The sequence below is a fragment of the Paramacrobiotus metropolitanus genome, unplaced genomic scaffold (genome assembly GCF_019649055.1).
Source record: "Paramacrobiotus metropolitanus isolate TYO unplaced genomic scaffold, Prichtersi_v1.0 Parri_scaffold0000087, whole genome shotgun sequence".
Taxonomy (NCBI): domain Eukaryota; kingdom Metazoa; phylum Tardigrada; class Eutardigrada; order Parachela; family Macrobiotidae; genus Paramacrobiotus; species Paramacrobiotus metropolitanus.
Window position 1 is genome coordinate 339721 of NW_026570307.1, and position 27653 is coordinate 367373.

The 27653-nt window shown below is 41.5% G+C and overlaps 2 protein-coding genes and 2 long non-coding RNA genes across 4 annotated transcripts; 2 read left to right on the forward strand and 2 right to left on the reverse strand.

Moving 5' to 3' along the window:
* Positions 1 to 172: 172 nt before the first annotated feature.
* Positions 173 to 3503, forward strand: LOC129596233 (uncharacterized). Its single transcript, XM_055493462.1, has 7 exons — positions 173 to 913; positions 1104 to 1184; positions 1339 to 1503; positions 1670 to 1721; positions 1786 to 1917; positions 1971 to 2104; positions 2835 to 3503. The coding sequence occupies exons 3-7, from the start codon at positions 1375 to 1377 to the stop codon at positions 3171 to 3173; spliced, it is 786 nt and encodes a 261-aa protein (XP_055349437.1). The 5' UTR covers positions 173 to 913; positions 1104 to 1184; positions 1339 to 1374; the 3' UTR covers positions 3174 to 3503.
* On the reverse strand, positions 3193 to 13746 carry LOC129596235 (uncharacterized). The gene is made up of 3 exons (XR_008691395.1): positions 12955 to 13746; positions 4268 to 4557; positions 3193 to 3513 (listed from the first exon to the last, which is right to left on the reverse strand). It is a non-coding gene; the product is annotated as an uncharacterized LOC129596235 (long non-coding RNA).
* LOC129596232 (lanC-like protein 3 homolog) lies at positions 7631 to 27568 on the forward strand. Its single transcript, XM_055493461.1, is given in 12 exon segments — positions 7631 to 8723; positions 9134 to 15262; positions 15323 to 15452; positions 15782 to 15988; positions 16138 to 16211; positions 16213 to 16252; positions 16350 to 16512; positions 16828 to 16889; positions 21368 to 21651; positions 24556 to 26196; positions 26316 to 26363; positions 27556 to 27568. Coding segments are annotated over 8 exon segments (924 nt in total). The 5' UTR covers positions 7631 to 8723; positions 9134 to 15163; the 3' UTR covers positions 21517 to 21651; positions 24556 to 26196; positions 26316 to 26363; positions 27556 to 27568.
* On the reverse strand, positions 23696 to 25972 carry LOC129596234 (uncharacterized). The gene is made up of 5 exons (XR_008691394.1): positions 25772 to 25972; positions 25533 to 25689; positions 25143 to 25335; positions 24513 to 24645; positions 23696 to 24219 (listed from the first exon to the last, which is right to left on the reverse strand). It is a non-coding gene; the product is annotated as an uncharacterized LOC129596234 (long non-coding RNA).
* Positions 27569 to 27653: the final 85 nt, after the last annotated feature.

The following is a 27653-nucleotide window of genomic DNA, read 5'->3' on the forward strand; positions in this document are numbered from 1 at the left end:
AGACAGTGATGGTTGGTCAGTTTAGCAGTGGTGAGTTCTCAGCTTTTCCCATAGACTTTGTATGTTAAAGTATCTCTTTTTAAAACTGATTAGTGATGGCAAATCTACACTTTAAGGGCTCTTGAATGATACATAGTCACGACAGTTTGAATCAGTGGGTCGAGCTGACGGACTCAACAAAGATTAAAGCTTACGCGATTATTATTTAGAGATAATATTCCGAGTTTTCCGACTCATATTTTATTTTTACGCTGATTTTACATTTCTCCAACCCAATTTTTACATTTCTCCAACCCAATTCCATCAAGTTCCAGTGCAACTTTTCTTCCGTTTCCATTAGGTCGAACGAGTACGAAGTACTTACGAAAAGAAGGGAAATGGGTAACTGGAGGGTTAGCAACTTAGTTGGTCAGCAGTTGTCCCCTGTGACAGGGGACCAATAATTCAAAACTCAAGTATGTCAATCGTGTGTGATCGCCATGTGACAGTGATACTATTCGGGCCCTCAGTGGAGTTACTTAGGGGGAACTTACATGAACCCCAAGTAATGTGGGTATGTCGTTACCACGATACTCAGTCGCGTTCTTATATTTCCTAGAGCTCTTGTTCTGCTTTTTTGCTTCGATTTGTAGTGTTTACATGCCACCGCGATTGTTCTCTTGCTCGCGATGTGGCAAAGAGCTACATGGATGGGGGGCTACAAGAATGTGTGCCCAAAAACGCTGTCTTCGACTATGGAGACCATTCCTGTCGCTCCTACCTCGAGCCACAACCGCGCCTTACCAGCGCCCGCGCCCCCAGTAATAGCAGAACGTTTGTCCGTTTATCAAAAGAGCGCATCATGCGGCGCACCCAAACGGTGCAAGGCCCGCTTCCGGGGCGTCTATGCCGAGGGTCTCCACCAATAACGACAGTAAGGTCTTATGTATGGCGAAACGAAAGTGCAGTACCAAGAATAATTAAGTATTGTGAAGCACAGAGTACTAGTATGTAAAAAATACATACGGTACTGTAACCGTGGATATGGATCTGTAAGTACACTTTGGTCAGTACAGTAATAAGGTAAGGGTGGATTTTTAAGTAATTCAATTTTTAAACTGCAGGACGACTGCCGGAGCAGTCCATAAATTCATACCTGACCATTCCAATACACACGTGCCGAGCGAAAGCGCGAGGCTTACCTTGTACGTACACAGGCCAGTAACCGATCTGACTGCCAGTCAATGTTGAAAATTTGTCGAATATAATTGTCAGTTTTTGATTTCATTTGAAGCAGTAAGTTCCCGGTGTTTAAATCTGATTCTCGGTCATCTTAACTCGGTCATCTGAAATCTTTAGGTTGTGGTGTAGTTCTGGACTTTTTATCTCCAAAGTATGCGATCTGAGCTGTGTGATCAGCAGAGAAGCTCTGGTCGGCGGATTCAGAATGGTGTTCATTCCACCGCAGCGTGTCGCGTTTGTCCGTACGTTTTGATACGGCCAGCGTTTCGTGAGATACAACGGGTAAGTTTATTCAAAAAATATTTCTGTGTTTCGAAGACTGGATTCCGAAATGACTGGTGTCCGAAATGACTGGTTTCCGAAATGAATTTTTTCGGTTATCGTACAGTGCTTTGCACATACTTGCTTTTGCACTTGCTTTTCCGTTGATATCGAGACTCTCATGCAGGAGTGGAATATGTCCGACAACAAAGCAGAGGCTTTTAAAAAAGTGGAATTAGGTAAGACTTGGTTTAACCTGTGCCTGTATCGTGTTTGCGTTAATGATAAAAACTTGTGGTTCAGCTTTCAAGCGGATGGCTGCAGCGAACGCCGATGTTATTCCGGCTGGAGCAGAAAGCGAAGAGGAAGAGACGCCGAATGAGCGCGCAAAGCCTGGCATTCCGGCTGAGCCAGGATATCCGGCTGTGCAACGAGGTACGAAATTATTAGAAGTTACTAACTTTTTGGCGTAATTCTTCCTATTGTAGAAACTCAATACGTGTGCTTCAACTGCCGAAAGCCGGACACGGGGCACACTACTAGTCAGTGCCGCCGTTGGAACAGTCGCCGATTTCAGCCCCGTGACGGGGAACGAGCAGAAAAATTCAAGGAATCTTTGGAGGTAATAATTAGTTTCAATACACAATGCAGCCCGGATATCCGGCGATACTGCAGAAGCAAAGTTGAAAATTAAAACAATTGATTGATTGCTGCTGTTTCAGGAAAAAGAACGCTCTGATTAAGGGTGTACGGATTCACGTACACTGACGTTGTATCGGTTTTTACAAAAAGTAAACTTCTGAACGATAAATTTGTTTGTAAATTTATTAATAAATTTTTTTGATTGGGTACGCGTTCAAGAGATTATTAAAACTTTACTGAAAAATGGATAAAGAATTAGCGGAGCGCATTTTAAAAATTATCGTGGCACTGTGTATGCTGGTTTTAGTTAATGTGTTCGTATATTTTAGTTTTTGTGAAGCAGAGGGTAGGTGATATTCACCTCAAAGCATCGAAAGATCTAACTACCGCGCTATTCTCTACTATGATGGCTGATGCCAGTAACTTAAGCGCAGTCATGGCTACAACCACTAGCATTACCAGTATGCTGGACGGTGATAATAATTTTACTGTTACCACACCAACGTTAACTTAATCACCATTTATCCGGGAGCTGAGTAGTGAGAACATGCTCAGCTTTTCTGCTCGCTGTCCATTTCATTTAACACTGACACAGACCCATTGACTGAACATGGCCAAGTATCATTAAGGATAGAACTGGAACAAGAGAGAAATCAGTTTTCTGACTGATTTATTTTTAAACAATGTCTGACGATGTTGTCGTGTACCAGACCGAAGACATCCTTGCCACGTTTGACAGCCGGACCCGAGGACTCACGTTCACAGACCTGCAAACTGACCCTGACAACTCTGTGGATATACCAGAGAAAAAGTTTTTATTGATGATTCGCGAACGCGGAGTACTTGACATTATTAAACGCCTGACTGTGCAAGGTTTAAAAGCGGAAAACCGATTGAAAGAAGGAACTGTATTGGAAATATTTTCGGACGATGGAGTTATTACCATTAAAAGCCCAAGATATTCTACGCTAATAAAGATGTATTATGATGACTTTACAACACTAACGTATCGCGTTATGTCTACCAGATGGGGCAGAGCCTCCCTTTGAATGCTACTGTGGGTGAGTGTGTGTGTATGTGTGTGTTCTCCCGCTGATTATTTTATTCATACTTATTAACATATTCGCTCAAACATGCAATATTGATACACATCAAACAAATAGTTAACAATTGAAACAGTAACATGTTACTGTTACTGTTCACCTTTAAGACCCATATACTACTTGAATAAAACATGAACGCTTAAAAATGGCTACATCCCACGCCACGCAGAACCAGTTTACGCACACCATGCATCTTGGTTTGGTCTAGGACGACCCTCCAGATCTTCGGCTGAATTTGATTGCATGCGCTTATTGCCGCCCCCATAGGGGCCCTGCCTGCGCCAACCTGAAACATAAATTATTTTTTATCAAAATTTATTTATGAATATTAAAAATATCTTGTAATAATTGAATTATTTTATATATAATATAATGTAATATAACATAATATTTTGTTATAAATAAACTTAATATAATATAATATTATAATATGATATAATGTTACATAATGTAGTACAACATAGTATTAATGATACATAATGCAATATTACAGGATAACATAACACAGAATAATAGATCAATAGATCATAATATAATAGATCATAAATGCGTAACATAATATATAATGTACAATTTTAACTTATAACCTTTATATTATAATTTATAATATAATAATATGTAATATAATAATATATAAAATAGTAATATATAATATAATAATAATAATAATATATAATAAAATGATATATAATATAATATAATATAATATAATATAATATAATATAATATAATATAATATAATATAATATAATATAATATAATATAATATAATATAATATAAGAATATATAATATAATAATATATAATATAATACAGTATATAATATAATGTGTAACATTAATATAATAATAATAATATATAATAAAATAATATATAATATAATATTATATAATGTAATAATATATAATATAATAATATATAATATAATAATTTATAATATTATCTAATATAATAATATATAATATAATATGTGTAACACACACACACATATATATATATATATATATATATATATAATATCATAATGAGATTATATTTACCATTTTATGGAATTCATGAATGTACCATCGTGTAAAGACAGAACACGATCCTTTCAGCATGTTGTGCCCCATTTGCAGATTCATGCTGTTGAGGGAGCATAGAATGGCTCGATCGAAGACCCATCCGGCTCTCCACTTCTCGAACAATTGCAGGTCTACAACGCTGGTTGTGTATCGGCGCACTCGCTCTATAAGGTTGAGAATGGCCGTGTAGCACACGTTGGTCCAATCGGGATTAATCGACAGGAGTGTGCCGTTACTGCAGAAGTGGCAGAAGTGCGTAGCATTCTCTGAAATTATTTAACTTTTGTATAAAAGATATAATTCGTGCAACATATATAATTCTTTCGTAAAGAATAAAATTGATAATAATATAACATTGTATTAATATATAAAATAATAATAGCAATAGTGATAATAATGATTTCATTCATACCGCGTTTGATAACGATCAATACGGAAAGGTGTTCGTATTCTTTATGCGTCTGCGGTTAAGTAGTCTTGAGCGGGATGACACATACAGGCGAGTCCAGAAGCAGCCAGAGATGGTAAATCCCAATCGTTAACCCAGAAGTTGTCACTGGCAATATTGTACTTATGACAGTACAACACTTTTGCCGTAGCAATGCTGTTCAATCCGGCAATGGCATCGGTAACGGTATCTTGGAGGTTGGTCACAACGGCTCCCGGATACGTAAGTTGGCGCAGTAACTAAGGCCCTTCACAAAATGCTCCTTCGTCTTCTTGTCCGCGCGGACGTTCTTACACGCAACTCGAAACAGTTGACATTTCGATTCGAAGTGTGTGAACATGCTCCCTTTAACACGTTTTTTTACACTGACTGCACTGGGAGAATACACGGTTGGTGCGATTGTGCTTACGCCCCATTGTATACGATTTTTGAAAATAACGGCTCAACGTGAAGCGATTGTAAGACTACTACTAATAATAATGAGCGTATCGCACAATGGAATTACTATAATGAGTGTATCGGCATTTTGTGAAGTGATGCCGCGTGTGTTAAGAATAATTCAGGTCACTTGGGCACGAGCCGATGGTCACTCATGTCCAGCCGAACTATAGAAATCGGCGGGCAATAAACCCCGCCGCGCTATACAGCTCAGGCAGTCAGCCGTTAGCTCGTTTAAATTTTAAACATGTACAATTATTACACGCACAAGCAGCGTGTGTGTGTAAGTGTGTGTGTGTGTGTGTGTGTGCTAGCGCGGCAGGCGATTGACTAGTTTATTGTTTACACTGGTCACTTGTCAGTGTTTAGACTGGCCAGTGTCTGTGTGGTGTTGCTGGCTATAAATGACCAGCGGAGTTGCCGGCTAATGCCAGTGTTGCCGGCCAGCGTGGTTGTGTACAGAGGTAGTGTGGTGACTCAGCCGGTCAACCGTTGTTTGTGCAAACCGGTTGTTCCCCATGAGCCGGTGTGTGTATGTGTGAGTGCATGAGTCACTCAGTATGACAGATGGGTGTACTGATAAGATTACAATATAATAATAATTATTATTAAATAATATTAATAAATTTTAAGTTTCGCAGCGGGGGCTTGCCATTGAAAAACGCACAGCCGGTTCTGTCTTTCTTCTTACCATATTAAGGCTGGGAAGCCTAAGAATACATAAGAAAACCTAAGAAACCTGAAAATACATAAGAAAACCTAAGAAACTGGCAACATCTCCCAGGAATATTATCCAGGAATATAATAACGTAAGAAGGCCAATGAGACGGCGCATGTTTTGGAAGGCGAAGGCGAATGCGTACCGCTCAAAAGGCGAAGGCGAAGACCACTCATACCTAGCCATTTTTGAAAAACATTGTACAGTAGTTCTTCCTATTATATATACGTCTGGCCACGCCGACTTTACCTTGGCAGATAACATTTTAAGCATGCGCTATGGTTACTCGGTGTTAAACAGAAATATACTAATTTTTCCCAACTTGTAGCTTGATATTTTTAGGGATGGACATAAAATATCGGAATAACAGAAAATACCTAAAATTACTGACTGGCGAATCCCGACGTTGTCCAATTTATGCGGCAGATCGTCAAAAGCTTTGTGAGTGTCAAAGTGGATTTAATTAAGTTTGGTATTGATCAATCAAGACACACAGTACCCTGAAGTAAAAAAATCGGAGCAGCAAAGATAGCTTTTTTTTACTGGGAACAGGTTACCGTCCATGGGAATCGACCCACTGAATAAAAAATAGAATTAATAATTCGATGAAAAAATGAATTTCCAGCGTGAAAAAATAATTTCGATAATTCGACGAGAAAAATCGTGATTGGCTGGTTGCGGATAAGCCCCGCCCCCAAGCCGAACAATCGAATATTAAAATTCAAAATTTAAAATTACGTAATTGGTCCAGTGGCTAACGGAAAATGGCACCGTTGGTACCGGGTGCAAACACCTGCAACCTTGCTCTTCTTCAACTTCCAAATCAGTGTGTGTGAGTAAATCGAATTTTCAATTTCTGTTCTTGTGTGGACGATAATTTTATTTCTTACAATGAATTCCGCCAAGTACCAATGCGGAGAGTGTAAAAAATTTTTTCAACGCGTGGATAACATGCGGCGTCATATGAAGGAAGCTCATGCGGACATGGATCGCGTCACATGCCTTTTTTGCAAGAACGAAATGGTGCGACGGGGCCTACGCCGCCACCTCCGAGAAAATTGCAATCCGGAAAAGAAACCACGAAAGCCGCATCTGAGAGCGCCTCGATCGATTCCGTTGGCACCGGAGCCGCCGGCTGGGAAAAGACCAAGAAAGTCTTCGCACCCGCGGAAGGTGGTCCGTGCGACAGAAGGATCTGCAACGCCTGCACCAACGACGGCTGCACCGGTAACACAGCGGACTATCATCAAAGTTAAAGCTGTTAATGCTGTCCTTGTTGGCAATTTTAAGCGAGCTGTGTGTCAATGTGGGAGAATTGTTGGCTTTGTGGACGGCTCTCATACAATCGTTTGCTGTGTATGTGGTGCTTGCCGCCGTCCGGCGGCCAATTTGTTATTTTTTTGTGAAAAACAATTAGTCCAATCTCTTGTAATAAGACAACAAGGAATGAAACAACTGACTACAGAAGATTGTTGGTTATTCGTTGGTAAATATAGTATACCGAGGCATTACGAAAGCTACAGGCATAAAATCGACTGCGACGGTGTCAGGATAGTGGAGACGATGTACTGTGTCGCCCGTAGACTTACATTCAACTTTGAAATTCTAGAATTCCTTGTACCTTTGTTTATAAGTCTCCAGGGACATCTCAAAAGAAAGAGAATAATTTGTTGTTTCTTCTGATACTAAGTTAGCGCGGATCCGCTGCAAATTAGATGCGATATGAGTGTTTTATTTAACATGGAAGTCTATGGAAGAAGCCTGCACTTGTGGCTATGCTTGTGGTGCGGATTTACTGTGGACGGCTGCAGTCTTCCGACTAAGTTGCTGACTATCTGTCACTATCAGTATGTGAACACTTTCTGAAATACGAGTCCAGAAATTTATGTTTTCACTTGACTTTGTTTCCTGGACTTTAATCATTAAGAAAACGGCCATGGTTGCAGCTTAACCACTCTTTGAAGACACACCAGTACCTTGGCTCTTGGATCCACCATGTGCGAGGCCAAACTGCTTTTAACTCAACTTTTACCGCTAGAATTTTCGGGGACAGTGACGAAACATCATGTTTTTCAGTTTTAAACAAAAACAAACCATTTAGACGCAAGGAAATTTCGTTCTGCTGGAACGCAAAGAGCGTGCAAGCCTATGGAGTTCGCAAGATCGGTCTCCTCCACCGTGACGTCATCGTACAGGCTGCCAGTTCGATTTTATGCCTTAGAGCTTTCGTAATGCCTCGAGTGTACATATAGTTAACCATAAATTAGACGCAACCCTAAAAAACCCTGTAGACAAGAAAAAATTGAGTGCCTGGTGCACTCCTTTGTCACAAACTAGAGAATGTTTGCAACTAGAGCAGTGAAAAAATGCAACGCCGGTATTCACTTGACTTTTATTTCACAAGATTTTTAAATTTTAGATTTTTAGATTTTGTTCCCTGTTTTATTGGTATTCATTCTTGGTAAGTCGCGTGCGATTCTGTTAATTGAATAGCGTTGAATAACTAAAATTTCACATACGTAAAAAGAACATGAATTTCATACAGAATATAAACAGCGATGGATTTTCGGTCTCCGATACCTGTCGACGATGTCGAAGAGGACCTCATGCGTGTCTTGCTGGCTATCCGCGAACTGCAGCGTCCAGTCACCTGGGAGAGCCTTGCTACGGATAAGCGGAAACAGGTTGAACAGTGGCTGGCTTCGGTAATGGTGAAGTATCGCGCACTCTACTACAAAGAGTGGGAGCAGTCTGGCGATCTGGAAGACGCCTGGCGGGATGCTGCCGAAAAGGACAAGGCGCTGGCTAGTGTTCGTCACTAGATGCAGGTTAGTTGCCAAAAAAATAGTTTTGAAATATTTTGTTAGTGACTGTGTTTTCTGTCTGTGCTCAGTACCGGCCTGTGCAGTTATGGAAAATTCATTCAGAGTTAAAGTTAGGAGTTATAGGCAGCGTGCGAGTTACGCTACGAGTTCCGCTATTCAAGCAAATAAACCGAGTTTCGAATTATTGAGATGTTACGCTGCAATAGACAATACATACAATTTCTCTGTGTATTTCAAAAGAGCTAAGCTTTTTGGGTAAGCGAGTTACGCTTCAGAGTTGCGCTGTAATTCGATAACTCGAAAATAACTCGTGTAAGTTAAATAGTTAAATAACGGGTGGGTTACTGCTATTACTTGTAACAATTTTTAGAAATATTGGAGAGTTCCGTAATTCTGGTGTATTTCCCGTACAGGTAAAAGATGCGGAAATCGCGCGACTGCGGCAACAAATCCAGCTGCTACAGCACGGCCAGCAAGATCCGGTTGACCAGTTTAACTGGTATGAGCTACTGCTTAAAATATTTTCTGTTGCTTAAATTTTAACTATCAAGTAGTATACCAGCAATTTTGCCACATTTCGGTAAACAGAGTTTACGAAGAAAATCAAAGATTGAAATAACTGGTTGGTTATTGCTGTTAAATTTTTATCAAATTTTACTCGACTGTCACTACACGGGCCAGCAGAATCCCGGACCACACGGGGAGGCCAACGAGGAATTTTAGTTACCTTTTACGGAGATTGGATTGCGCAGACGATGACACTGCTGGTTTTTCCCAAGAACAACACACCTCAGCGCAGTGATTATTTCCGTATCTTACCGTTGGCATTAAGTTTGAATTGTCATGCCTTTGTATTCAGGCAGTTTTCTAGTTTCGTATATTCTTATTATTTTTTTGTTTTTTTAACAGTATTCAGTCGAAAGTATTCAGCTCTTTACGGATGGTTCGACATTAATCTTTTGAGCCTGATTTGTTGTATTTCGCAACGATGCAATGTATTGTAGCTTGCGGATGGTAATGCATTGTGCTTTGGTAATTATGTAGAGAATTTTGTTTTTGGTGGAGATTAAAATGTTCAGGCATATTCCACGATTCTACCGGATGCGTCTGTGGTTTGAGACGTTTGAGAAATAAATGTAGTAGTAATTACAAGAGCGAAACAAATTACTAACGAATATCAATATTCGAAAACAAAGAGCACTATTAAAAAAACAAGAAAAATACAACGGAAAAAATCGTAATTTTGTATTCTATTTTATTTAGATTCCAGTGATCGGTGTGCTGTAATTTAATGTGGTAAGAGTACCACGGCACTGTTAAGCCGTTTTTCTGGACAATCATACGGTGCATAATCACGGGCACGAGCATGTGATTTGAAACAGTTTTGTCATCTCCAAGCATGTGGGTTTCAGACAAGTTAATACCAATCGAAACTTCCGAATACCGTATTCGGGTGGCGGAGATTCGATTCGTTCTGGCCGCTTGTGCGAACGTTGAGCTTTTTCTTCTTTCTGTTTCGCCAAACTGTTAAGGGTTTTGATTTCCTCATCTTTCTGTTTAATTGCTTTTTGTAATTGTTTTACTGTTTCGTTTGCGTCCTTCCGCAACTTCTCGTAATCTTTGTTTGATTCGGTGACCTTTTTCATCTGCTCCATGATTGTGGCCGCCCTTTGATCGAGAGTCTTGTCAAGTTCTTTCTTTGCTGCCTTCATAATCTCGAGTTCTCCTTCGAGTCGGGTTACTTGGTCAGCCCTGCGTTGGAGGTCTTTCCTCTCGCGTCGCATTCTTCAACTACCGTTTTTAGTTCAGCTTCCTTTTCAGATGTCTTATCATCATTTTCCATCACTGAGTGGTCATTCCCAGAAGTTCGTTGCTTAATTTCACGATTTCTTGCTTCTGCCTTTCGATCTCCGTTTGCCCTTCCTTGTTCAAGATCTCTAAGGCCGTGATGCGTACATCAATTCGTTTTGCTTCAGTCATCCATTTATGAGCCTCTTTTTCATGACCTTCGACTGCATCGTTTATTCGCTTGCTCTCGCTTTTCGTCGTTTCTGCCAGTTCAAAGAGCTTCTGTGCTGCTTGATCCCTCTGGCTTTCTGCTTCGTGTTGTTTTTTCTTCCCTTCTCGAATTTTGCCTGCAGCGTTGTTATGTTTTCGTCTCGCGACTTGAGGTCATCTTTCAACTTTGAGATCTCCGCTGTCAAGTTCGAAACCTTTCCCGTAAACTTCGTTGCGTTTGCCAAGCATTCATCACGCTGAGTTTCAGCTTCCTTGACCTTGTTCTTCAAAAGGTCACGTTCTGCTTTCAATTCGTTTATCTCCCGTGACCTTTCCACGGTTTCCTCGGACATACTTTTGTTGAGGTCATCTACTGCGAGTAAGCCTTCCATATTCTTATCGTCAACAAGTTTCTTCAGTACTTCTGCAACTTGTTTTTGCACTTCGTATCTGCCCTTCCATTGTCGCGCTTCGTCTTCAACCGTGACTTTTTCCTGTTCCATAGCATAAATTTTTGCTTCGGCTTCAAAGGTTTTATTCCTCTGTTCCCGTATTGCAGCGAATGCTTGCCCTTCTTTCTCATCGAGTAGCTGTTAGAGCTCTCTGACTCGCTGCTTCGCTCCACTTGATACGGGAGTTTCGAGAGTTGGTGACCTTTCGTTATCAGCCTTTCCTGACGCCATTCCCTCGAAGGTCTCCTCCAACTTCTCGTTAAAGGTCATCTTGATCATTCCACCCGCTAGATTAGCTTCTTTCATTGCGGTATGAAACGACATCTTTATCGTTTCGTCCTCATCATCAGTGTAGTATTTCTCGTCGCCTGATGCGAAGCTGGTACCATTCTCATCCAGCTACTCCTTTGAGTCCATAGAATTATTTAAAAGGTCATCAACGTTGACCTTTCCTTGGTTTAACAGCTCGTTGCTGACCTCGTCACCCCTTCGGTGACCTTTTGACTGACTTCGTCTTCACCTTTCTTTGACTGATCCGCGGTTTCCTCCTTGACCTTTTTAGCCGACCGTGACATTCCTCCGGTCTCGGCCGTTAGGTCTGATTGATTCTGTTCGATAACTGCCGTTCTCTCATCGGTGACCTTTGACTGGTCTACCGTGCCGCCTCCGACCTGACGTCCGGGGTTTTCGCTTCCATCACTCGAGCTCTCTTTGTTCTGAGTTTCTTTCAGAGCCTTTTGATATGTGGCTTTTGAGCCTTTAGAGTCCTTCCTTCCAAAGGTCTTCGGAGCTCGAGTTGCTCGATCGTGTTCTACTGGCCGTGTAAACGGCTGCAGTTCCCTTCTATAGGGATCACTCGCACCTTGCGAGGCGTTCTTTGACCGTTTTCCCTGTGAGCTGCCGGAGGAGATCGGTTCATTACCGTCTCTGTCTTGATCCATGTCTTTGCTTGATTTAGGTGATCGCCTGATCGGATAACTTGGACGATGCTGTCAAGGTTTCTCACACGTGTGTTAGATTACGTTTATGCAAACGTTTACAAGTGAACAGAAACAAGCGCTGTCCTGAAGGTCACGAGCTCGGTTGCTAAAGGTCACTCTGCCTTTTACAGATCTGTCTTTTCTAAAGGTCACCCTTTTCTTCAGAAATTACACCAAGTTCTCTCAAAAGTCACTTCCTTCAGCAAAACTCAACTCATAAAGGTCATCAGCTGTTTCAGCTTAACATTTACTCCGATTTAATAAAGGTCATTTTTCGGTTTAGGAACTTTTTCTAGTTAAAGGTCACAAACAACCTATGTCAAAAACTGAATACTTCGACGAATTTTTGGATTTTATTATGAACTTAACTCAACTCAACGTAAAACTTGCGTCTTATCATCAACTATCCATTTTCGGTAAAGGTCATCCTTCTGGTCAAATTTTTGGTAAAGGTCACAATTTCATCAGTCGACTCAGTAAAAATTTCCAGCTACCTACGTCAGATTCTTGTGCGCCGTGCGCAAAATCTCCGCCTCGTCTCAAAATTTCAGCTTCTAATTGGCTGAATTCTAAGCTAACTTTAGCTTTATCGCTGCGCCAATCACAGCACGGATAACCGACCAATCAGAATCGTTGTTTTTCGAATTATAAGGCAGAGTGACGTCACGTCCAAAACCGGAAATTTTTGCTAGCGCGCCGTGCGCAAAAGTACCGCCTTCTTTCTTGCTCAGCTCATTACCGACCAATCAAAACTGCTACTTCTACCTTTCAGCCAATGGCGTAATTAACAAACGAAATTCTGACCTGCTCGTCTTCCGAATCCAGAAATCGATCCTGCGCGTCCTTCCGCGAATCCTCCAAATCTTCCAGCGATTATACTGCCTTCTCCTGGGCCAGTCGCTAACCCCTATACTGCCTTCTGCGATTATACTGCCTTCTCCTGGGCCAGTCGCTAACCCCTTCCGTCTCGGATCGACGGGACGCAGCGGTGCGTCGACCAGAAGACTTGCTGGCTGCGGGTCTTCTGCCGTGCCTTGACGTTGGCAAACGGCAGGGGCGCTCGACCACCCTTTTGGGGGAACGCGTATTGTGTGTACGCTCTAAGCAGTAGAGTCGCGCCTGAACTCCACACCCGATAGACCAAAAGTGGCTTGCCCACTCGTGCCCCCCTTCGGGCTCCTGCCTCTTCTGGCGTTCTTTTTCGCGCTTGTGCTTTCGACGCTGGTGCCCCTCCGAACAGAGCTACTGCCGTAACCCTGCTCGCGTCAGGACAGATACAGTGCACTCTACGCAGTAGAGATGCACCGTTGTCTGATCTGCTGTCGAGATCCAACGTCCTTCCTTCTCCGACTGCTTCGTCAGCGAGCCCTTCCTCGCACACTTCACACACTCCGTCAGTTAGACGGGGAAACACTTCAGATAATCCGGGAGAACACGCAATCTGCTACCATATGAGACGGGAACTTGGCAAGGTTCACGTCGTAGAATCGGAGTTGACGTAACTCAGTCTACCAAACAAATCTGGCAATGCTATAAGGGCCTACGCTATGGAAAGCGAAAAATGGGCTGATTGCTAGAGATTTATTACCAAGACTAAATTCGATAGAATTTCAGAATGTGCAACTCCGCATTGCTGACTACAGCAAGCGCACGTAACAATCACACTGTGTGGTGGCACAAAGAACACCAAGGCACTGCCACGCGTAAGGCGGGCGTGCAGCAAAACACAACAGACTGCCAAGCGAGGGTGTACGCTGAGTACGCCTGCGCTCACACAGGTATACATACCATCGTCATCGTTGAGGGAGATTGCTCTTTTGAAACAGCTGCGCCATAAAAATATCGTGCAGCTTTTGGACGTGCTGCACAATGAGAAAAAGCTGACGCTCGTTTTTGAGTACTGCGATCAAGGATTTGAAGATTTTGATTCACTGAATGGAATAATTGAACCAAAAGTACGTGTCCCGTTCCTCTTTCTTTTGGATGTTGGATAGCTTCCTATGAAATTACACGTTAACAAATTTCCGATAATGGTTGTTGGTGAAAAAGTAAGATTCACCCGACGTATGCGTTGGAATAAAAAGAATTTAATTTGAACCGATTAGTTTCGAATAAGTATGTTGCACTGCGATACTACGACTCTACGAGCGCAATTCTTTATGCACCAATTAGTAAATTGCAGATTAATATATTTCTGATTTGTGTTGCGAAAAACTGTTGTTATTAATAATTTTTTTACTATTTTGCTTTTTTGGCAGATTGTTCGTTAATTCGCTGTTCTACCAGCTGCTGTGTGGATTAGCGTACATATTTGGTACTTACTGTATTAAATAAATACGTTATGCGAAATTCCGTTTTAATGGTTTCAAGGCAACAAAAGAAATTGATGTTTTGAGTGTATGAAGAACTCAGAATGCAGACATTCAACAATGCAGACATCCATTTCTGTGTTTCTCTTCTGTGATCGTTCTGCTGGTTTGAACTGTAAGTAAATTAAACTACAACAAAGTAACCACGATCGACATATTGACCTGCACCACATTCGCAATGGACCTACACCACCGATCCGAGGTCAAAGATGCCGGTCAGCGATACTTCAACAACCAGTTCGCCGAATACTCCAATCAGCTTCTGACCGACCAGTCCAAATATATGGACCAGGCCCTGGGTCTCATGCAGGACATTTACACATACTATACATCTAATCCCAGTCGGAAGCGCCGTGACCTTTACGCCGTTGGCGCCGGTATCGCCTACGCCTGAGTGCGATTACTTCAGCATTTGCCGGATGATAATCAGGACCAAGAAAACATCCAGCGCCTGTGTTCTAACATTATTGATTCAATATTAACGGAACACCGCGCAACACTGGGCCGGGACAAATCCCTGAAGAACGGGGATGCCGGAGTATGGGTGGCGGCAGCCCTGGTCTATGCGGAATTAGACCGGATGACCGACGCATGCAGAAAAGGCCCTGAAGGAGTTTGTGGGGTGCTGTGCCGGGGTGGAGCGGATGACCTTAACCGGATCGAGTGGTGATGAACTGTTTACGGGACGGTGTGGGTTTTTAATTGGGTTTCTGGAATTATGGAAACGTTTCCCAGAACATCCGGTAAATTAAAAGTACGAAATAATTTTAATATGTAGAACAGAAAGGAAGTATTTTATATAGATTTTGTTTGAAGTGCCGGTTGCGGAAATTATCAAAGCCATATTGGCGTCTGAACGAGAGGATAGCAATATGCGAGGGTTTCATACGCTAAGTCCACTGATGTTCCTCCATTATGAAGCTGAATACATATGTAGGTATGCGTAACAGGAAGAATTTTTCTCAGTTATTTTATGGTGGGGTATCGGTTTATCGAACCACAGTTCAATAAACACAGAAATATCGTTTTGGAAAGGATTTCTTGTAAAAATAGATTATAATCAGGGCGACGTAAATATTTTGTTTTTATTTACAGTAAAATTTTATATTGCATGGTTTGACATTAAAACTTGATCGTGTATGGTTGGTTACGAATGTGCTAGACACAGTAATCTACATTTGCGCTGATGATTAGTTTTCCGAATTCTGACCATACTATTTTTAAATCTACGCTGATACACTTTACGTAATCAATTTTGATAGGTGCGGCTCATGGAATTTCGACAATACTGCAGTCACTTCTTGGATTTCCAACAATTTTAGCTGAAATTCCAGGAGCGATTAATGAAATCAAGGCGACGTACGAGCATCTACTATCTAGCCAACGTGACAGCGGAAATTTTCCGAATATATTTGGAGCAGTTGAGGATGAAACATCGGAACTCGTGCAGTGGTGTCATGGCGCTGCCGGTAAGCCTGCAACTGCGCTTATATTGCTTGATTTGCTTCCCATCGTTGCTAGTGCGGCGAAGAATGCAAGCTGCAACTGCAATACTTTTGTACTACGAGTACCATTCATTTACCTTGAACAAAACAACAAGTTTGGCATCGTTCTGCAGGTGTGATATATTCCCTCGCAAAGGCATATTTATTTTGGAAAGAAGACAAATATCTGAATGCTTGTAAAAAGTGCGCGCGCAGACATACTGTGGAAAAAAGGCTTGTTAAAAAAGGGTTAGTAAAATTCTGTTAGGATATTGCATGAGCAACACGGGATATAATTTATTTCACGTCGATAAGCTAAATCACTACTTGTTGCCGATTATTACAGGACCGGGTTTATGTCACGGAATTTCCGGTAGCGGTTACGCGTTTCTACTTATCTACAGAATTACAGAAGATGCGGAATATCTCTATCGCGCCAACTGTTTTGCTGATATAATGTTTCAGCCATCCATTCGGGAATCATCGCGGTTGCCGGATCATCCATACTCGTAAGAATTCTTACTATTTGTAAAACAGCATAATACTTATTCTGAGGTAGCAATATACTTATATGGATGGGATGTACAGTAAAATACATCCTTGTGAGTTGTGACCTTGTTCAATTATAGCAGTAGAAAAAACCTGGCAAAAGCAGTGACGATTATAAAAGCTTAAAGTTACTGAGTAACCGAAAAATTCTGTAAAACAACATGCAGTTTGCGCGCCAAGAAATATATATTTTATGCGTACACCGACCGACAGTGATAGATTCAATTTTGTTTTAAAAAATAAACACCCATAGATTTAAAAACTTCACTTTTCAGATTATACGAAGGAATAGCCAGCACACTGTGCTATTACGTGGATTTAGCCGACCCGATGCAGAGTGCGTTTCCATTATTTGACGTGTTGGTGGAATGTAAATCGACTTTAAAAAGACGCGTAACAGGAGACAATAATTTACCAAGCATGTACCTGACCTCGGTTTCTTAGAAACACCACGTAAAAAACCGTATTACGTGTGTAGAATTCCAAATGTTCAAGTGTGTGCTTTTTTGTTTTTTTGGTTACGCGCACACACTGGCGCTGTACCTAATACTTATGTTACTCTGTACTGCGCTTGGCTAATGCAATGACATCAATTATAATTAACGAATTTTACTGGAGTCTGGATTTGTGATAATAATTTCGCTTACGTGTTACATCAAAATTACACAACATCCCGTGTGTGGCATGTAAAATTTGCAGTCTGGGTACACAGTACTCGTAGTTTTGTTGCATTGTGTGACGTTTCTGATCGGATATATATATTTACAAGCTCAACCTCGGCCTCCGGCCTCGGTTGAGAATTTTTAGAATTGAAGAAAGTAATGGGGTAGTTTTATAAATATTTAGGAAAAGGAATTTAACAGGATTGGAAATGTGGTTTGTTTTGAATTTGTCATTGTCGTCATTAAGTACACAATGCTATAGAATTTAGCTAAGTCCGTTAATTATTTCGGTAGACGGTTGAAAATGTAAATTTTTTTTGCTTTACTGCGTTTTCCCGTTATGGTACAACCACGTTGCAAGGCGTAAAGCAAAATTGCGCTTCGCATTAGTAACCTTGTGTTGCGCAATAAAGAGTATGTTGTGTAAATCAATAACTGAATTGCGTTAATATCTTATTATAAATATAATAAACAGAGCTTTAAATATAAAGAGGCAACCATAAATATTAAACATATACATGTACTAATGGAAGTGCCATCGTTAAATCGTCGTCTACAAAGAAGGTTGAGCCAAATAACCCATCGGCCAAAAATATTATTAATAACATATCGAGCGAATCCTGATGTCTGACCGAAAAAATTCGTTTTTGTTTGTAAGACCGGCGAAAATCCTTACACCTCCGTTTAACCGCCAAAAAACCCATCCTCTCTGTCTAACCGACGAAAATCCTGGCCCCTGTGTCTGACTCGCGAAAATCCCTACCCCTCCAATCTAACCGGTGAAAATCCCTGTATTTCTCTCTGACCGGCGAAAGTCTTGTCTTTCTATCTGACCGGCAAAAATCCATGTACTTCTATCTGACCGGGGAAAATCCCTGTATTTCTATCTGACCGGCAAAAATCCCTGTCTTTTTATCTGACCGGCAAAAATCCCTGTACTTCTCTCTGACCGGCGAAACTCCCTGTAAGTACTTCTATCTGACCGTCAAAAATCCCTGTACTTCTATTTGATCGGGGAAAATCCCTGTATTTCTATCTGACTGGCAAAAATCCCTGTCTTTCTATCTGACCGGCAAAAATCCCTGTACTTCTATCTGACCGGCGAAAACCCCTGTACTTCTTTCTAACCGGCGAAACTCCCTGTAAGTACTTCTATCTGACCGGCAAAAATCCCTGTCTTTTTATCTGACCGGCAAAAATCCCTGTACTTCTATCTGACCGGCAAAAATCCCTGTACTTCTATTTGACCGGCGAAAATCCCTGTATTTCTTTCTGACCGGCGAAAATTCCTTCCCCTATGTCTCACCAATTATACATTTTCGCCAAACAGCTATTAGTTACCTTATGTTAAGCCAATCAGCGAAATTCGTTTTTGGTCATGTTTTGTAATTGAAATGACGAGAGGATTGAAAAACCGAGCTGTAAGGACAAATAACTCGATTTAAGCGTTTTTAAGCTATCGTGGGGGAATCAACGCCGAAAGGATAGGAGAAACATAAAGAAAGACGGCCAAGTTCGCTCTGTATATAAATAATAAATAATACTAATTGCAAAAATATGTACATGACTACATGTACAGAACCAGGCTACCCCCCACGGTAGTGTCACATTAATCAGTCTGTTTTACGTTACGCCTTTCGCGTTTCTGTGTTTTCACTATATCCACAATATTAACAGTGTTAACTCGTAACTAACGGTATAGTGCTCTTTGGCTCATGAATTTCTAACGATAAGCCAATCAGCGAAATTTGTTTCGAACGCGTTTTGTCAATCGGAGGACGAAAAGATCGAAAAACAAAAGTCGTTGACGCAAACTACACGCTTTTAAGCGCTTTTCGAGCTATCAAGTTATATATATATACGAGTATATATGTTTCAAAATAATAATTATTTTTATCTGCTGCATTCAAAATTTGCATTCCCGTAAAATGAGACAAACGAGTGGACAAACCGAGTACGTATGTGTGTGTCAGTATATGTTTGCTAAATCTATGCCCTTTGGTTTAACAATATGCATATATAGGGGGCAAAAGTAGGCATCTTCCACCGTTCCCCTGTACTGCTGCCGTCACCCGGCTGGAGTCTGACGTTGTGGCTGAACAAGGCGCTTATGTACCGCGCCTGATTTAACCATATGTATTGCCGTAACGTCACACTCCAGGCTGGTGACGGCAGCAGTACAGGGGAACGGTGGAACGCGTTTACTTTTGCCCCTTATAGTACCTATACATATGCTCGTACAAATGCCATGAGTCAGCGGCTAGGTTCGAAAGTTACGCATTTCCGCCAATCCTCTGTTACTTTTTAATGATCGACCTATCAGCGAAATTCGCTTTGGAGCCGTTTCGTAAATCGGAGAATGAAAAGATCGAAAAACGAAAGTCGTTGCCGCAAACTACATGATTTAGGGATTTTTTGAGCTATCTCGTAAAAATTAGTGTCGAACGGTGTAGGAGGAGATGTTGGCCGAAAAAACGGCTCAGTTAGCTTTGTATATACAACAAGCCCAACCTCGGCCTTCGGCCTCGGTCGGGAAAATGTAGGATTGAATTTTGATTATTGTTTTATTCTATAACTGTTGATAATGATTATGGAATTATTGATTAGCAAACTTTACTGTAAAGCCTGTAATATGACAAACTGCTACCCTTCTGCATACCGGCAAAAATCCCTACCCTCGGTCTAACCGGAGGAAATTCCTACCCGTGTGTCTAACCGACGAAAATCCCTGCCCTTTGTCTGACCGGCGAAAATTCCTACCCCTCTGTCTAACCGGCGAAAATCCCTGTCTCTTTGTCTAACCGGCGCAAATCGCTATCCCTCTGTCTAACCGCCGAAAACCCCTACCCCTCTGTCTAACCGGCGGAAATCCATACCCCTCTGTCTATCCGGCGAAAATCCCTGCCTCTTTGTTTAACCGTAAAAATTCTTACCCCTCTGTCTATCTGGCGGAAATCCTTACCTTTGTGTCTGTCCGGCGAAAACCCCTACGCCTGTCTAACCGGCGAAAATCCATGCCCCTTTGTCTAACCGGCGAATTCTCTACCCTTTGTTTAATTCTCTACCCTCTGTCTCACGGGGGAAAACCCTTACCCCTATCTGACCGGCGAAAATCCCTAACTCTCTCCATTAACCGGCCAAAAATCTTTGTTGCAGTTTCCGCATGCTAAACTTTGTGCTAAACTAAACTTTAGTTTGCGGAACCGTATAAGTAACAATGGTATGGCGAAAGTCCAGCCTGATGCAGCGAGTGAATGTCAGCATAATGAAATTTATTTCTTGTGCTGAAATAAATTTATGAAAAAATGGAAGAGCACCGAAACACCACTCTTCTAATAATCAGTAGTATAATTAATTATCTAATTAATAATCTATAAGAATAGTAATTCACTCGAACAATAATTCTTCCTCTACTAATAATCTCTAGCATACCGCGAATTGTTAAAAATCAGAATGTCACGTGCAAAAATCGAAGCCACTGTACAAATAAGCAGGAAAATTACGCAATTAATTTTATGAAATTTGGTGTCTGGAACTTCGAAGTAACTTTCTACCACAATCTAATACGCAGTAACGATTTTTGCGATTATACGTAAGTTACCCGTTGCCATACAGATAATCACGTTATAATGTTGCCCTTTCCTTTTTCCGCCAAAAAAATTATAATGTACTATCTACCGATTCCGATCGCTCTACCGATTCCAAAATTTCGACAAACAGGAGTATTAAATTTTACTGATTACTAATGTGCCGCAGTTTTTATGCCCCAGTTATACAGCTATGCTGTGTCAGCAGTTTCCGGTCAAAAATATACGCATTTCCGCCAATCCGCCAGTAATTATTTTAGGATTAGCCAATCAGGAAAATTCGTTGTAGTCATGTTTCGTAATTCGAAGAAAGAGAAGATCGAAAAACTAAAGTTGTAGGGACAAACTACAGGACTTTAGCCGTTTTTTAAGCTATCGAGCGAAATTCAGCGCCGAACGGTGTGTTGCTAAATTCGTCATAACGTTTACATTCGAACTCTCCACAAAGTTGCATAGTTGGCAAAGGTATTCGGGAACTCCGTTAGCCGTTGTATCTGTTTGTTAAATCATGTCCAAGAAATTAACCGGATTCCGACCTATCTTGAACTTTAATCTGTTTGTTGCAGAATTTGATGGGAAAAAGCTGGGAAATGATTCGTTCAAAAGCCCTACACATAATCAACAGTCCCGATTTCGAGAAGGTGACGGTGGGATTTCTCAAGAATTTCATGCAGCAAGACGAACTCAAAGGCTTATCGGAATCTCTGCTATTTGACCGCGTACTGGCGTGGGCAAAAGAAAAACTCGGACAGTTACCGCCGTCGGAAATGCTCGCCGTAATGTTCCCCAACGGTCTCTCGTGGGAGGCGGTTCTGCAGTCAACCAACGCCTACGAGCAGTGCTGGACCAGGTACTGTTTATCCAAATTTTATTTATTATTTTATTTATTTATTTATAAACCGAATTTTATTTTACTGTTTATCTAAAATTCTAACGCATGTTAAACCGTATCTGTGAACCGCAGTATTGGCTGTATTGCTGATTAGAGATTAATTAAAATAGGTAGCTGCCGCATTTAACCAGATTAGAAGACGGACACGTACCATACAATGAGGAAAATGGAACTCAATTAAAAAGAATATGGAAAGCAAAACCCTTCACCGCCACTAAATCTTCCAGTATATTAAAGCAGAACTCTCTGTTCGGAACACCGACCACCTCCAAACCTTTCTGATTGGCCGGAATCAGCCTTGCTTTCCTGATTGGCCGGAACCAGTCTTTCGTTTCTGATTGGCCAAAACCGCCTGCAATTTCTAAGCGTTCGCAGCCCTTCGAACTTATTGCTTTAACGACATGGTATTCACTAAGCTTTTCAAACCTTAGAACAGTACCGTAACAAACTTTCCTTATTCAGCTGAATCTACCTGTACACCTAAGATTACCAAATCAGCCAAAACAACCTGATCAACCAGAACTACCAGATCAGCCAAAGCTAACAGATCTGCCAGATAAGTTAGAAAAACCAGATCATTCAGAACTACCAGATCACTAAGAACCAGTAGAAGTTTCGATTTCAAACTGATTAAGCTTTGGAAAACTTAGTAAAATTAGTAATTTTACTAGGTTTTTAAAGGTTTATTTCGATTACTAAGGAATGCATAGCAATCGTGCTGAGCTTTGGAAGGCTTACTCTGGTAAACGGTTTACCCAACCACGATTTTTGTAACCGCGTGCGCGATCAACTGGTTTAGCTTTTGTATCCGAAAGGTGCGTGTGCCGGATAAAACCTTTTGGCTGAAAGCAGCCGAACGACTTTTTGGACTGGAAATCTTAAAAAAGCTGTAGCCTACACGCATTAGTCTTTACTAAGCTTTCCAAAGCTTAGTATCGGATTTGGTAGATCCCACCAAAAGCCACGGGTGCGGGGCCCACTGTATTAAGCTTTTATCACCCCAGAAGGCCTGTTAAGATTTTTGTCACTGAAGGCATTTCAAGCCTTTGGTCATTGAAGGCAGTTTAAGCTTCTGGTTACCGAAGGCCTTTTAAGCTTTTGGCCACCGAAGGCAATCCAAGCCTTTGATCACCGAATGCCTGTTGGGCCTTTAGCCACCGAAGGCTTTTAAGCCATTGGTCAGCGAAGGCTACGCGTGCGGTACCCGCCTTATTAAGCCACTGGTCACCGTAGGCATTTTAAGCTTTTGGCCACCGAAGGCGTTTCAAGCCTTCGTTAACCAAAAGCCATTCAAGCCTTTGGTCAACTAATGCCTATAGGGCCTTTAGCCACCGAAGGCCTTTTAAGATTTTGGTCACTAAAGGCATTTTAAGTCTTTGGTAATCGAAGCCTTTTGGGCCTATAGCCACCGGAAGCCTTTCAAGCCTTTCTCACCGAAGGTTTTTTAAGCCTCCGGTCCCCGAAGACCACGCGTGCGGTACCTACTTTTTAAACTTTTAGTAACCAAGGCTTTTTGAGGCTTCGGTCACCCATGGCCTTTTAGACCTTTGGTCATCAAAGGCCACGCTTGCGGTACCTTCACTTTTAAGCCGTTTTATGACCAATGACTGCATTGCATGGTCAGCGAAATCACAACAGGAAATTTCAAGAAGTGCGAATGTCACCTGCTAAACACTTACAACTGGGTTCTGGAGCGCGACCGGCATCAGCAGTTTTCTCATTCTGATAGCGCTTGAGCCAATAAGACATCTCATAGATCATAAGGAGAGCGGTCGAAGGAATCAAAACTACCCCGCTCACCCAAGCCGGCTCCACACCGGCCAATGGAGCTTCCTGCGACTCGTTGGAATATTTCCAGGTCATATATTCATACGCACGCTGTCCTACACCAAATCCGATATATTATTGTAGTAAAACTAGGAAAATGCACCGAACTATGTTAGTAAAACTAGGAAATTATTCTGATGAAAAACCAGCAAGCTAACCATAAGTAGCTGGTCGGAGTAGGAAATCTGTAAATAATTATAAATCATCTCTTTACAACAAAAAGTATTATTATTCTATAAAGTCAAGAACTTCGTAGTTATAACAATTTATATTCCAGTATAAAACAGTTACACCAAAATTTCTAAATAGAATCAAACAAAAGTCAGCACTATTGCTTGGAAACAATACTTCTCTCGTAACATTTGTTTTTAAAAGTGAAATGCAAAACCCGATATCAGCAGAAACACTGTAAAGAGGGAGTGCAACACAGAATTCAGAATCCTCAAATAATCTGGGCATATAATAACAAAAAAGAACCAAGTTTCAGCAGCAAGAAAAAGGGAAACACAAGTCCAAGCCCATAATAATCCAGTCGGCAAACTGTGTCAAAAGTAGCATATTTTGCCACAACTGCCAACTAACCCATACAATGAAAACGCGACGTCGATATGATCGATCCATCCATTAAAGGCGATATAAATTCCGGAAAATCCGAAACGCTAATGAAGTGCATGTTCATAATCATCCACGATTCGACAGCTGAAATGCAAAAAATTACCGTTATAACAGATTTAACACATTTGTTTGCTACACTGAAAAAGAAACAGTCATGGTCGTGTCCACTATTTAGCAAAAACTGCTTCGTTTGCTGCTGGACTGATGAGAACCAAACAAACTTGCACAAAATGCGAACAAACATTGCAGGAACTTGAACAAAGTGGAAATAAGCGATGAAAATACGATTTTCATTTAGCAACGTTTACCGTTTGCAACTAGAAGTTCCCGTTTCAGATGGGAACGAACGACTATTTTTTAGGGCAAGTCAATCTCACCTTATTGTTTATAGCTGGTGGTCGCGTATTTCTCCTGTTTCAGAAAAGCCGTAGGGTTTTCATTAGAGGCCTGCGTGGATCTCCCCGTCGATACATCGAATCCCAGAATCGCGGTTTCTTGTCCTGGTACAACCTATAAAAAGCGAAAGTCTGCAAACATTTTTGGATGTGTTATAAAGGTGGCAGGCTGCTTCTAGCATACTAGGTAAGTGCACTCGCTTTTGTGGGCACTGCATGACTGAAGCGTAGTAGGAATATGTGTCTAAATTGGAATGGTTTGGGCAAAGCCTCTAATGGTGCAATTTGAGCTATTTTCAAGACAACAGCACTACCAGATTGCCAATGTAATCGTCGCGAAATTCTGTCGTCTCTCGGGTTAAAAGGTAAAGTACGAGTACTCAAAAGTGCCGTAGCATTTCTTTTAACAACAGCCAGACTAAAACGCAGCTTGTGAAAAGCAGTAGAACGCGTTTCGCCAGTTTAATCCCGAATTTTGCGACCAATAAAATGTACCAGTTCACTTGAAACCACAAAGTTATGCAAACACCAGTCTTGGCCAAAGGAGCAATCTGCACTTCCCGGTACGGTCGCGACAGACAGTAGGGCGAACCAGCACTGAATGGGACTCACATCTGGAGAAAAAACCCCGGTCGCGCATCAAGAACCATCCCCCTGAATCCGTCAACAATCCCCTTAATGTTGTCCAGAGTAAAAATAATAAGTATCGTTGGTCAGCTGACTACGCGGGTATTCACCACATCGACAACAGTCTAAATCATCGTAAGTCCATTTGTCGTGAGCTTCACAGAGTGTTGAATTTAATCTGGGAAAAAAACGAAAACACTGACAAATCAGCTCGCTCTAAGCGCAAAATCTGTTAAAGCGCCGAAGTAAACTAGAAATAATCGGTGTGAATCAAACGAAAACAAGGTCACGGGCATAATTTTTTTTAAGTATATACGTATTGCGTAGTATTTTAAGTATGTACGACAATAATAAACGAAATCTGTAAATTGTTACATTTTATTTTCAATGTCCAAGAGAAACGCGTCAGGAATTTTCTTCTGATGTCCAAACAGACAGAACCACCACCGCTGTTGATCTGCTACTAAAGTAGTATCCCAACTGCACAGGACGCGGTGTTCCTGTAGACATCCAACTAAACGGCTGGGATAAACTGCAAAAAATACAACAGAATAAGGCAATATACCAGACTGTCAGATAATAACCTAGTCAATAATTTTGGAACAAGTACTTACATGCTGACGGGTATCTCGACTGGTCACGTACGACAATACAAATCAAATGATATCCAAATCAATTGTTCCCTATATTAAAGTAAAAACCATCAATTTCATTCAATGCAGAAAGGTTAACTGCGAAAAATACTGGTGAAAAGCAACTATGTGTGCCGAGATTAGCTGTAAATAAAATTAGAAGTCGGGATACGATACTGCAGAATTGAGATTCTAATTACAGTACACGTACTGACCTTTCCCTTGGCTACCGTCACCACGTACACGCAAACTGACGGGAATCGGAACGTGTCTTTTGTTTTGGGACCTGTTGTGGCGGGTTTCTTCCGAAGATCATCACGCTCCGTTGGCCGTTCTGGAGGAACGTAGTTCACTGGTCGTGGGCGAGATTCTGTAACAGAATTGTAACATCTACAGTATAACAAAAAGTATTTTACCAGTATTGGAGGTGCTCTTGGTTTCTCTTGCTCTTGATGGGATGCTTTTTTCATTCCTTTTCCTGACGGTATCAAAATTAGTAAAGTAAATCACTCCATCTATTTTGCAGGCACTCAAAATCCAACCCGCTGCAAATGCGCAAATTATTGTAATAAAGGTAATGAAAACGTTCCATAATATAATATGTGATAACGGATATAAAAACTATACTGTAACAGTGGCCTATCTGGCTACTGTTCTAGTGGGGTGGCGATCAGCCTTTACCACGATTAAACGGCTGTTGGTGTGAAAGGTGGCACGGCCGGCAACGATGCTGGCCGAGGACGCTCTTACAGATGTAACGCAATTACACAGGTGGCTCCGATTGGGATGACGCTAGTTCATCCCAAGCGGTCAAACACAACAACGTAACTCAAGGCATGTTTAATGACAAGGCGTTCAAGAAACGGAGCAAGGTTGTTAGCAAGGGTTTCAGCAAGAGGAACAATCAAGTAAATGCAAGCTGTAGCAAGCTGAGCACAAGCTGAATTCTAGAAATTCATGAGAAAGGAAACTAGCCGGTAAAGTGGACACAAATTCATAACGCGATGGAATGAATCATAACTAGGCGGTCTTATCGTTCGTACAAATACTATCGCTACAATACAATGCAAGCTTACGAGACAGCTGGGCAGTTTCAAAAGGCGAAGACATGATGCTATCCGAATGTCCGCGCCAACAAACGATTTCCGACCTGCGATGAAACTAATACTAACAAACACCATTTGCAACAAGTTGAAGTCACATGCAAGTGCGCAATCCAAATGCGAACCTGAATGCCAGAAATTCTTGTGAGTGCTGGCAAATCCAGGTAAGGAGGTGATCACTAAGAGGTTTTCTCGGTGTGAAAGATTCGTATAGTTATCATCCAACGGCATCGACAGACCCTGAATAACAGCGTTTTTTGGTCCGCGCCGGTGCAGCTGTGATATGCAGCGGCGATCGTTGTGGTACTTCCGCCGGTGCTGATGGGGATCATCTTCATCGGCTGTCAGCGAAAAATAACCCACTTCAGCTGGCGGCTCCATACTGCAGTGTGCATTTTCCAAATCTTCCAGTGTTATCCAAACATGGAGTGTCCATTCAGATTCTCCGGACAGCGCATTCTCATGATCTGCATCTGGTTCCGGTTGTTGCTGCATGACGTCATTAATATTAATCATGTCACGACATTAGGAGCCCCCATATTTCCTCTCCTTCACCCCTCCCCCTACCTTGGCCCCATATTTCGCCAATAGGAGAAAATTAAGAGTCCCGAATTTGTATAAACTGATTTAACTCCAAGCCTAACTAAACCAGCCAACTTGCAGGGTCCTGTAATGTCAAAAGCAGCGTCTGTGTAAATAAGTATGTGTACGAGACTACGAGTACATACAGTCATACTGTATTTTACGGCATATATTTTACA

What these genes read in the sequence shown, in the direction of transcription:
- LOC129596233 (XM_055493462.1), top strand. Translation starts at nt 1,375, where the DNA reads ATGCGATCTGAGCTGTGTGATCAGCAGAGAAGCTCTGGTCGGCGGATT. An exon ending in TTTTAAAAAAGTGGAATTAG is followed by an intron (nt 1,722 to 1,785) that starts GTAAGACTTGGT and finishes CTTGTGGTTCAG; the next exon opens with CTTTCAAGCGGATGGCTGCA. An exon ending in AATTCAAGGAATCTTTGGAG is followed by an intron (nt 2,105 to 2,834) that starts GTAATAATTAGT and finishes GTCGTGTACCAG; the next exon opens with ACCGAAGACATCCTTGCCAC.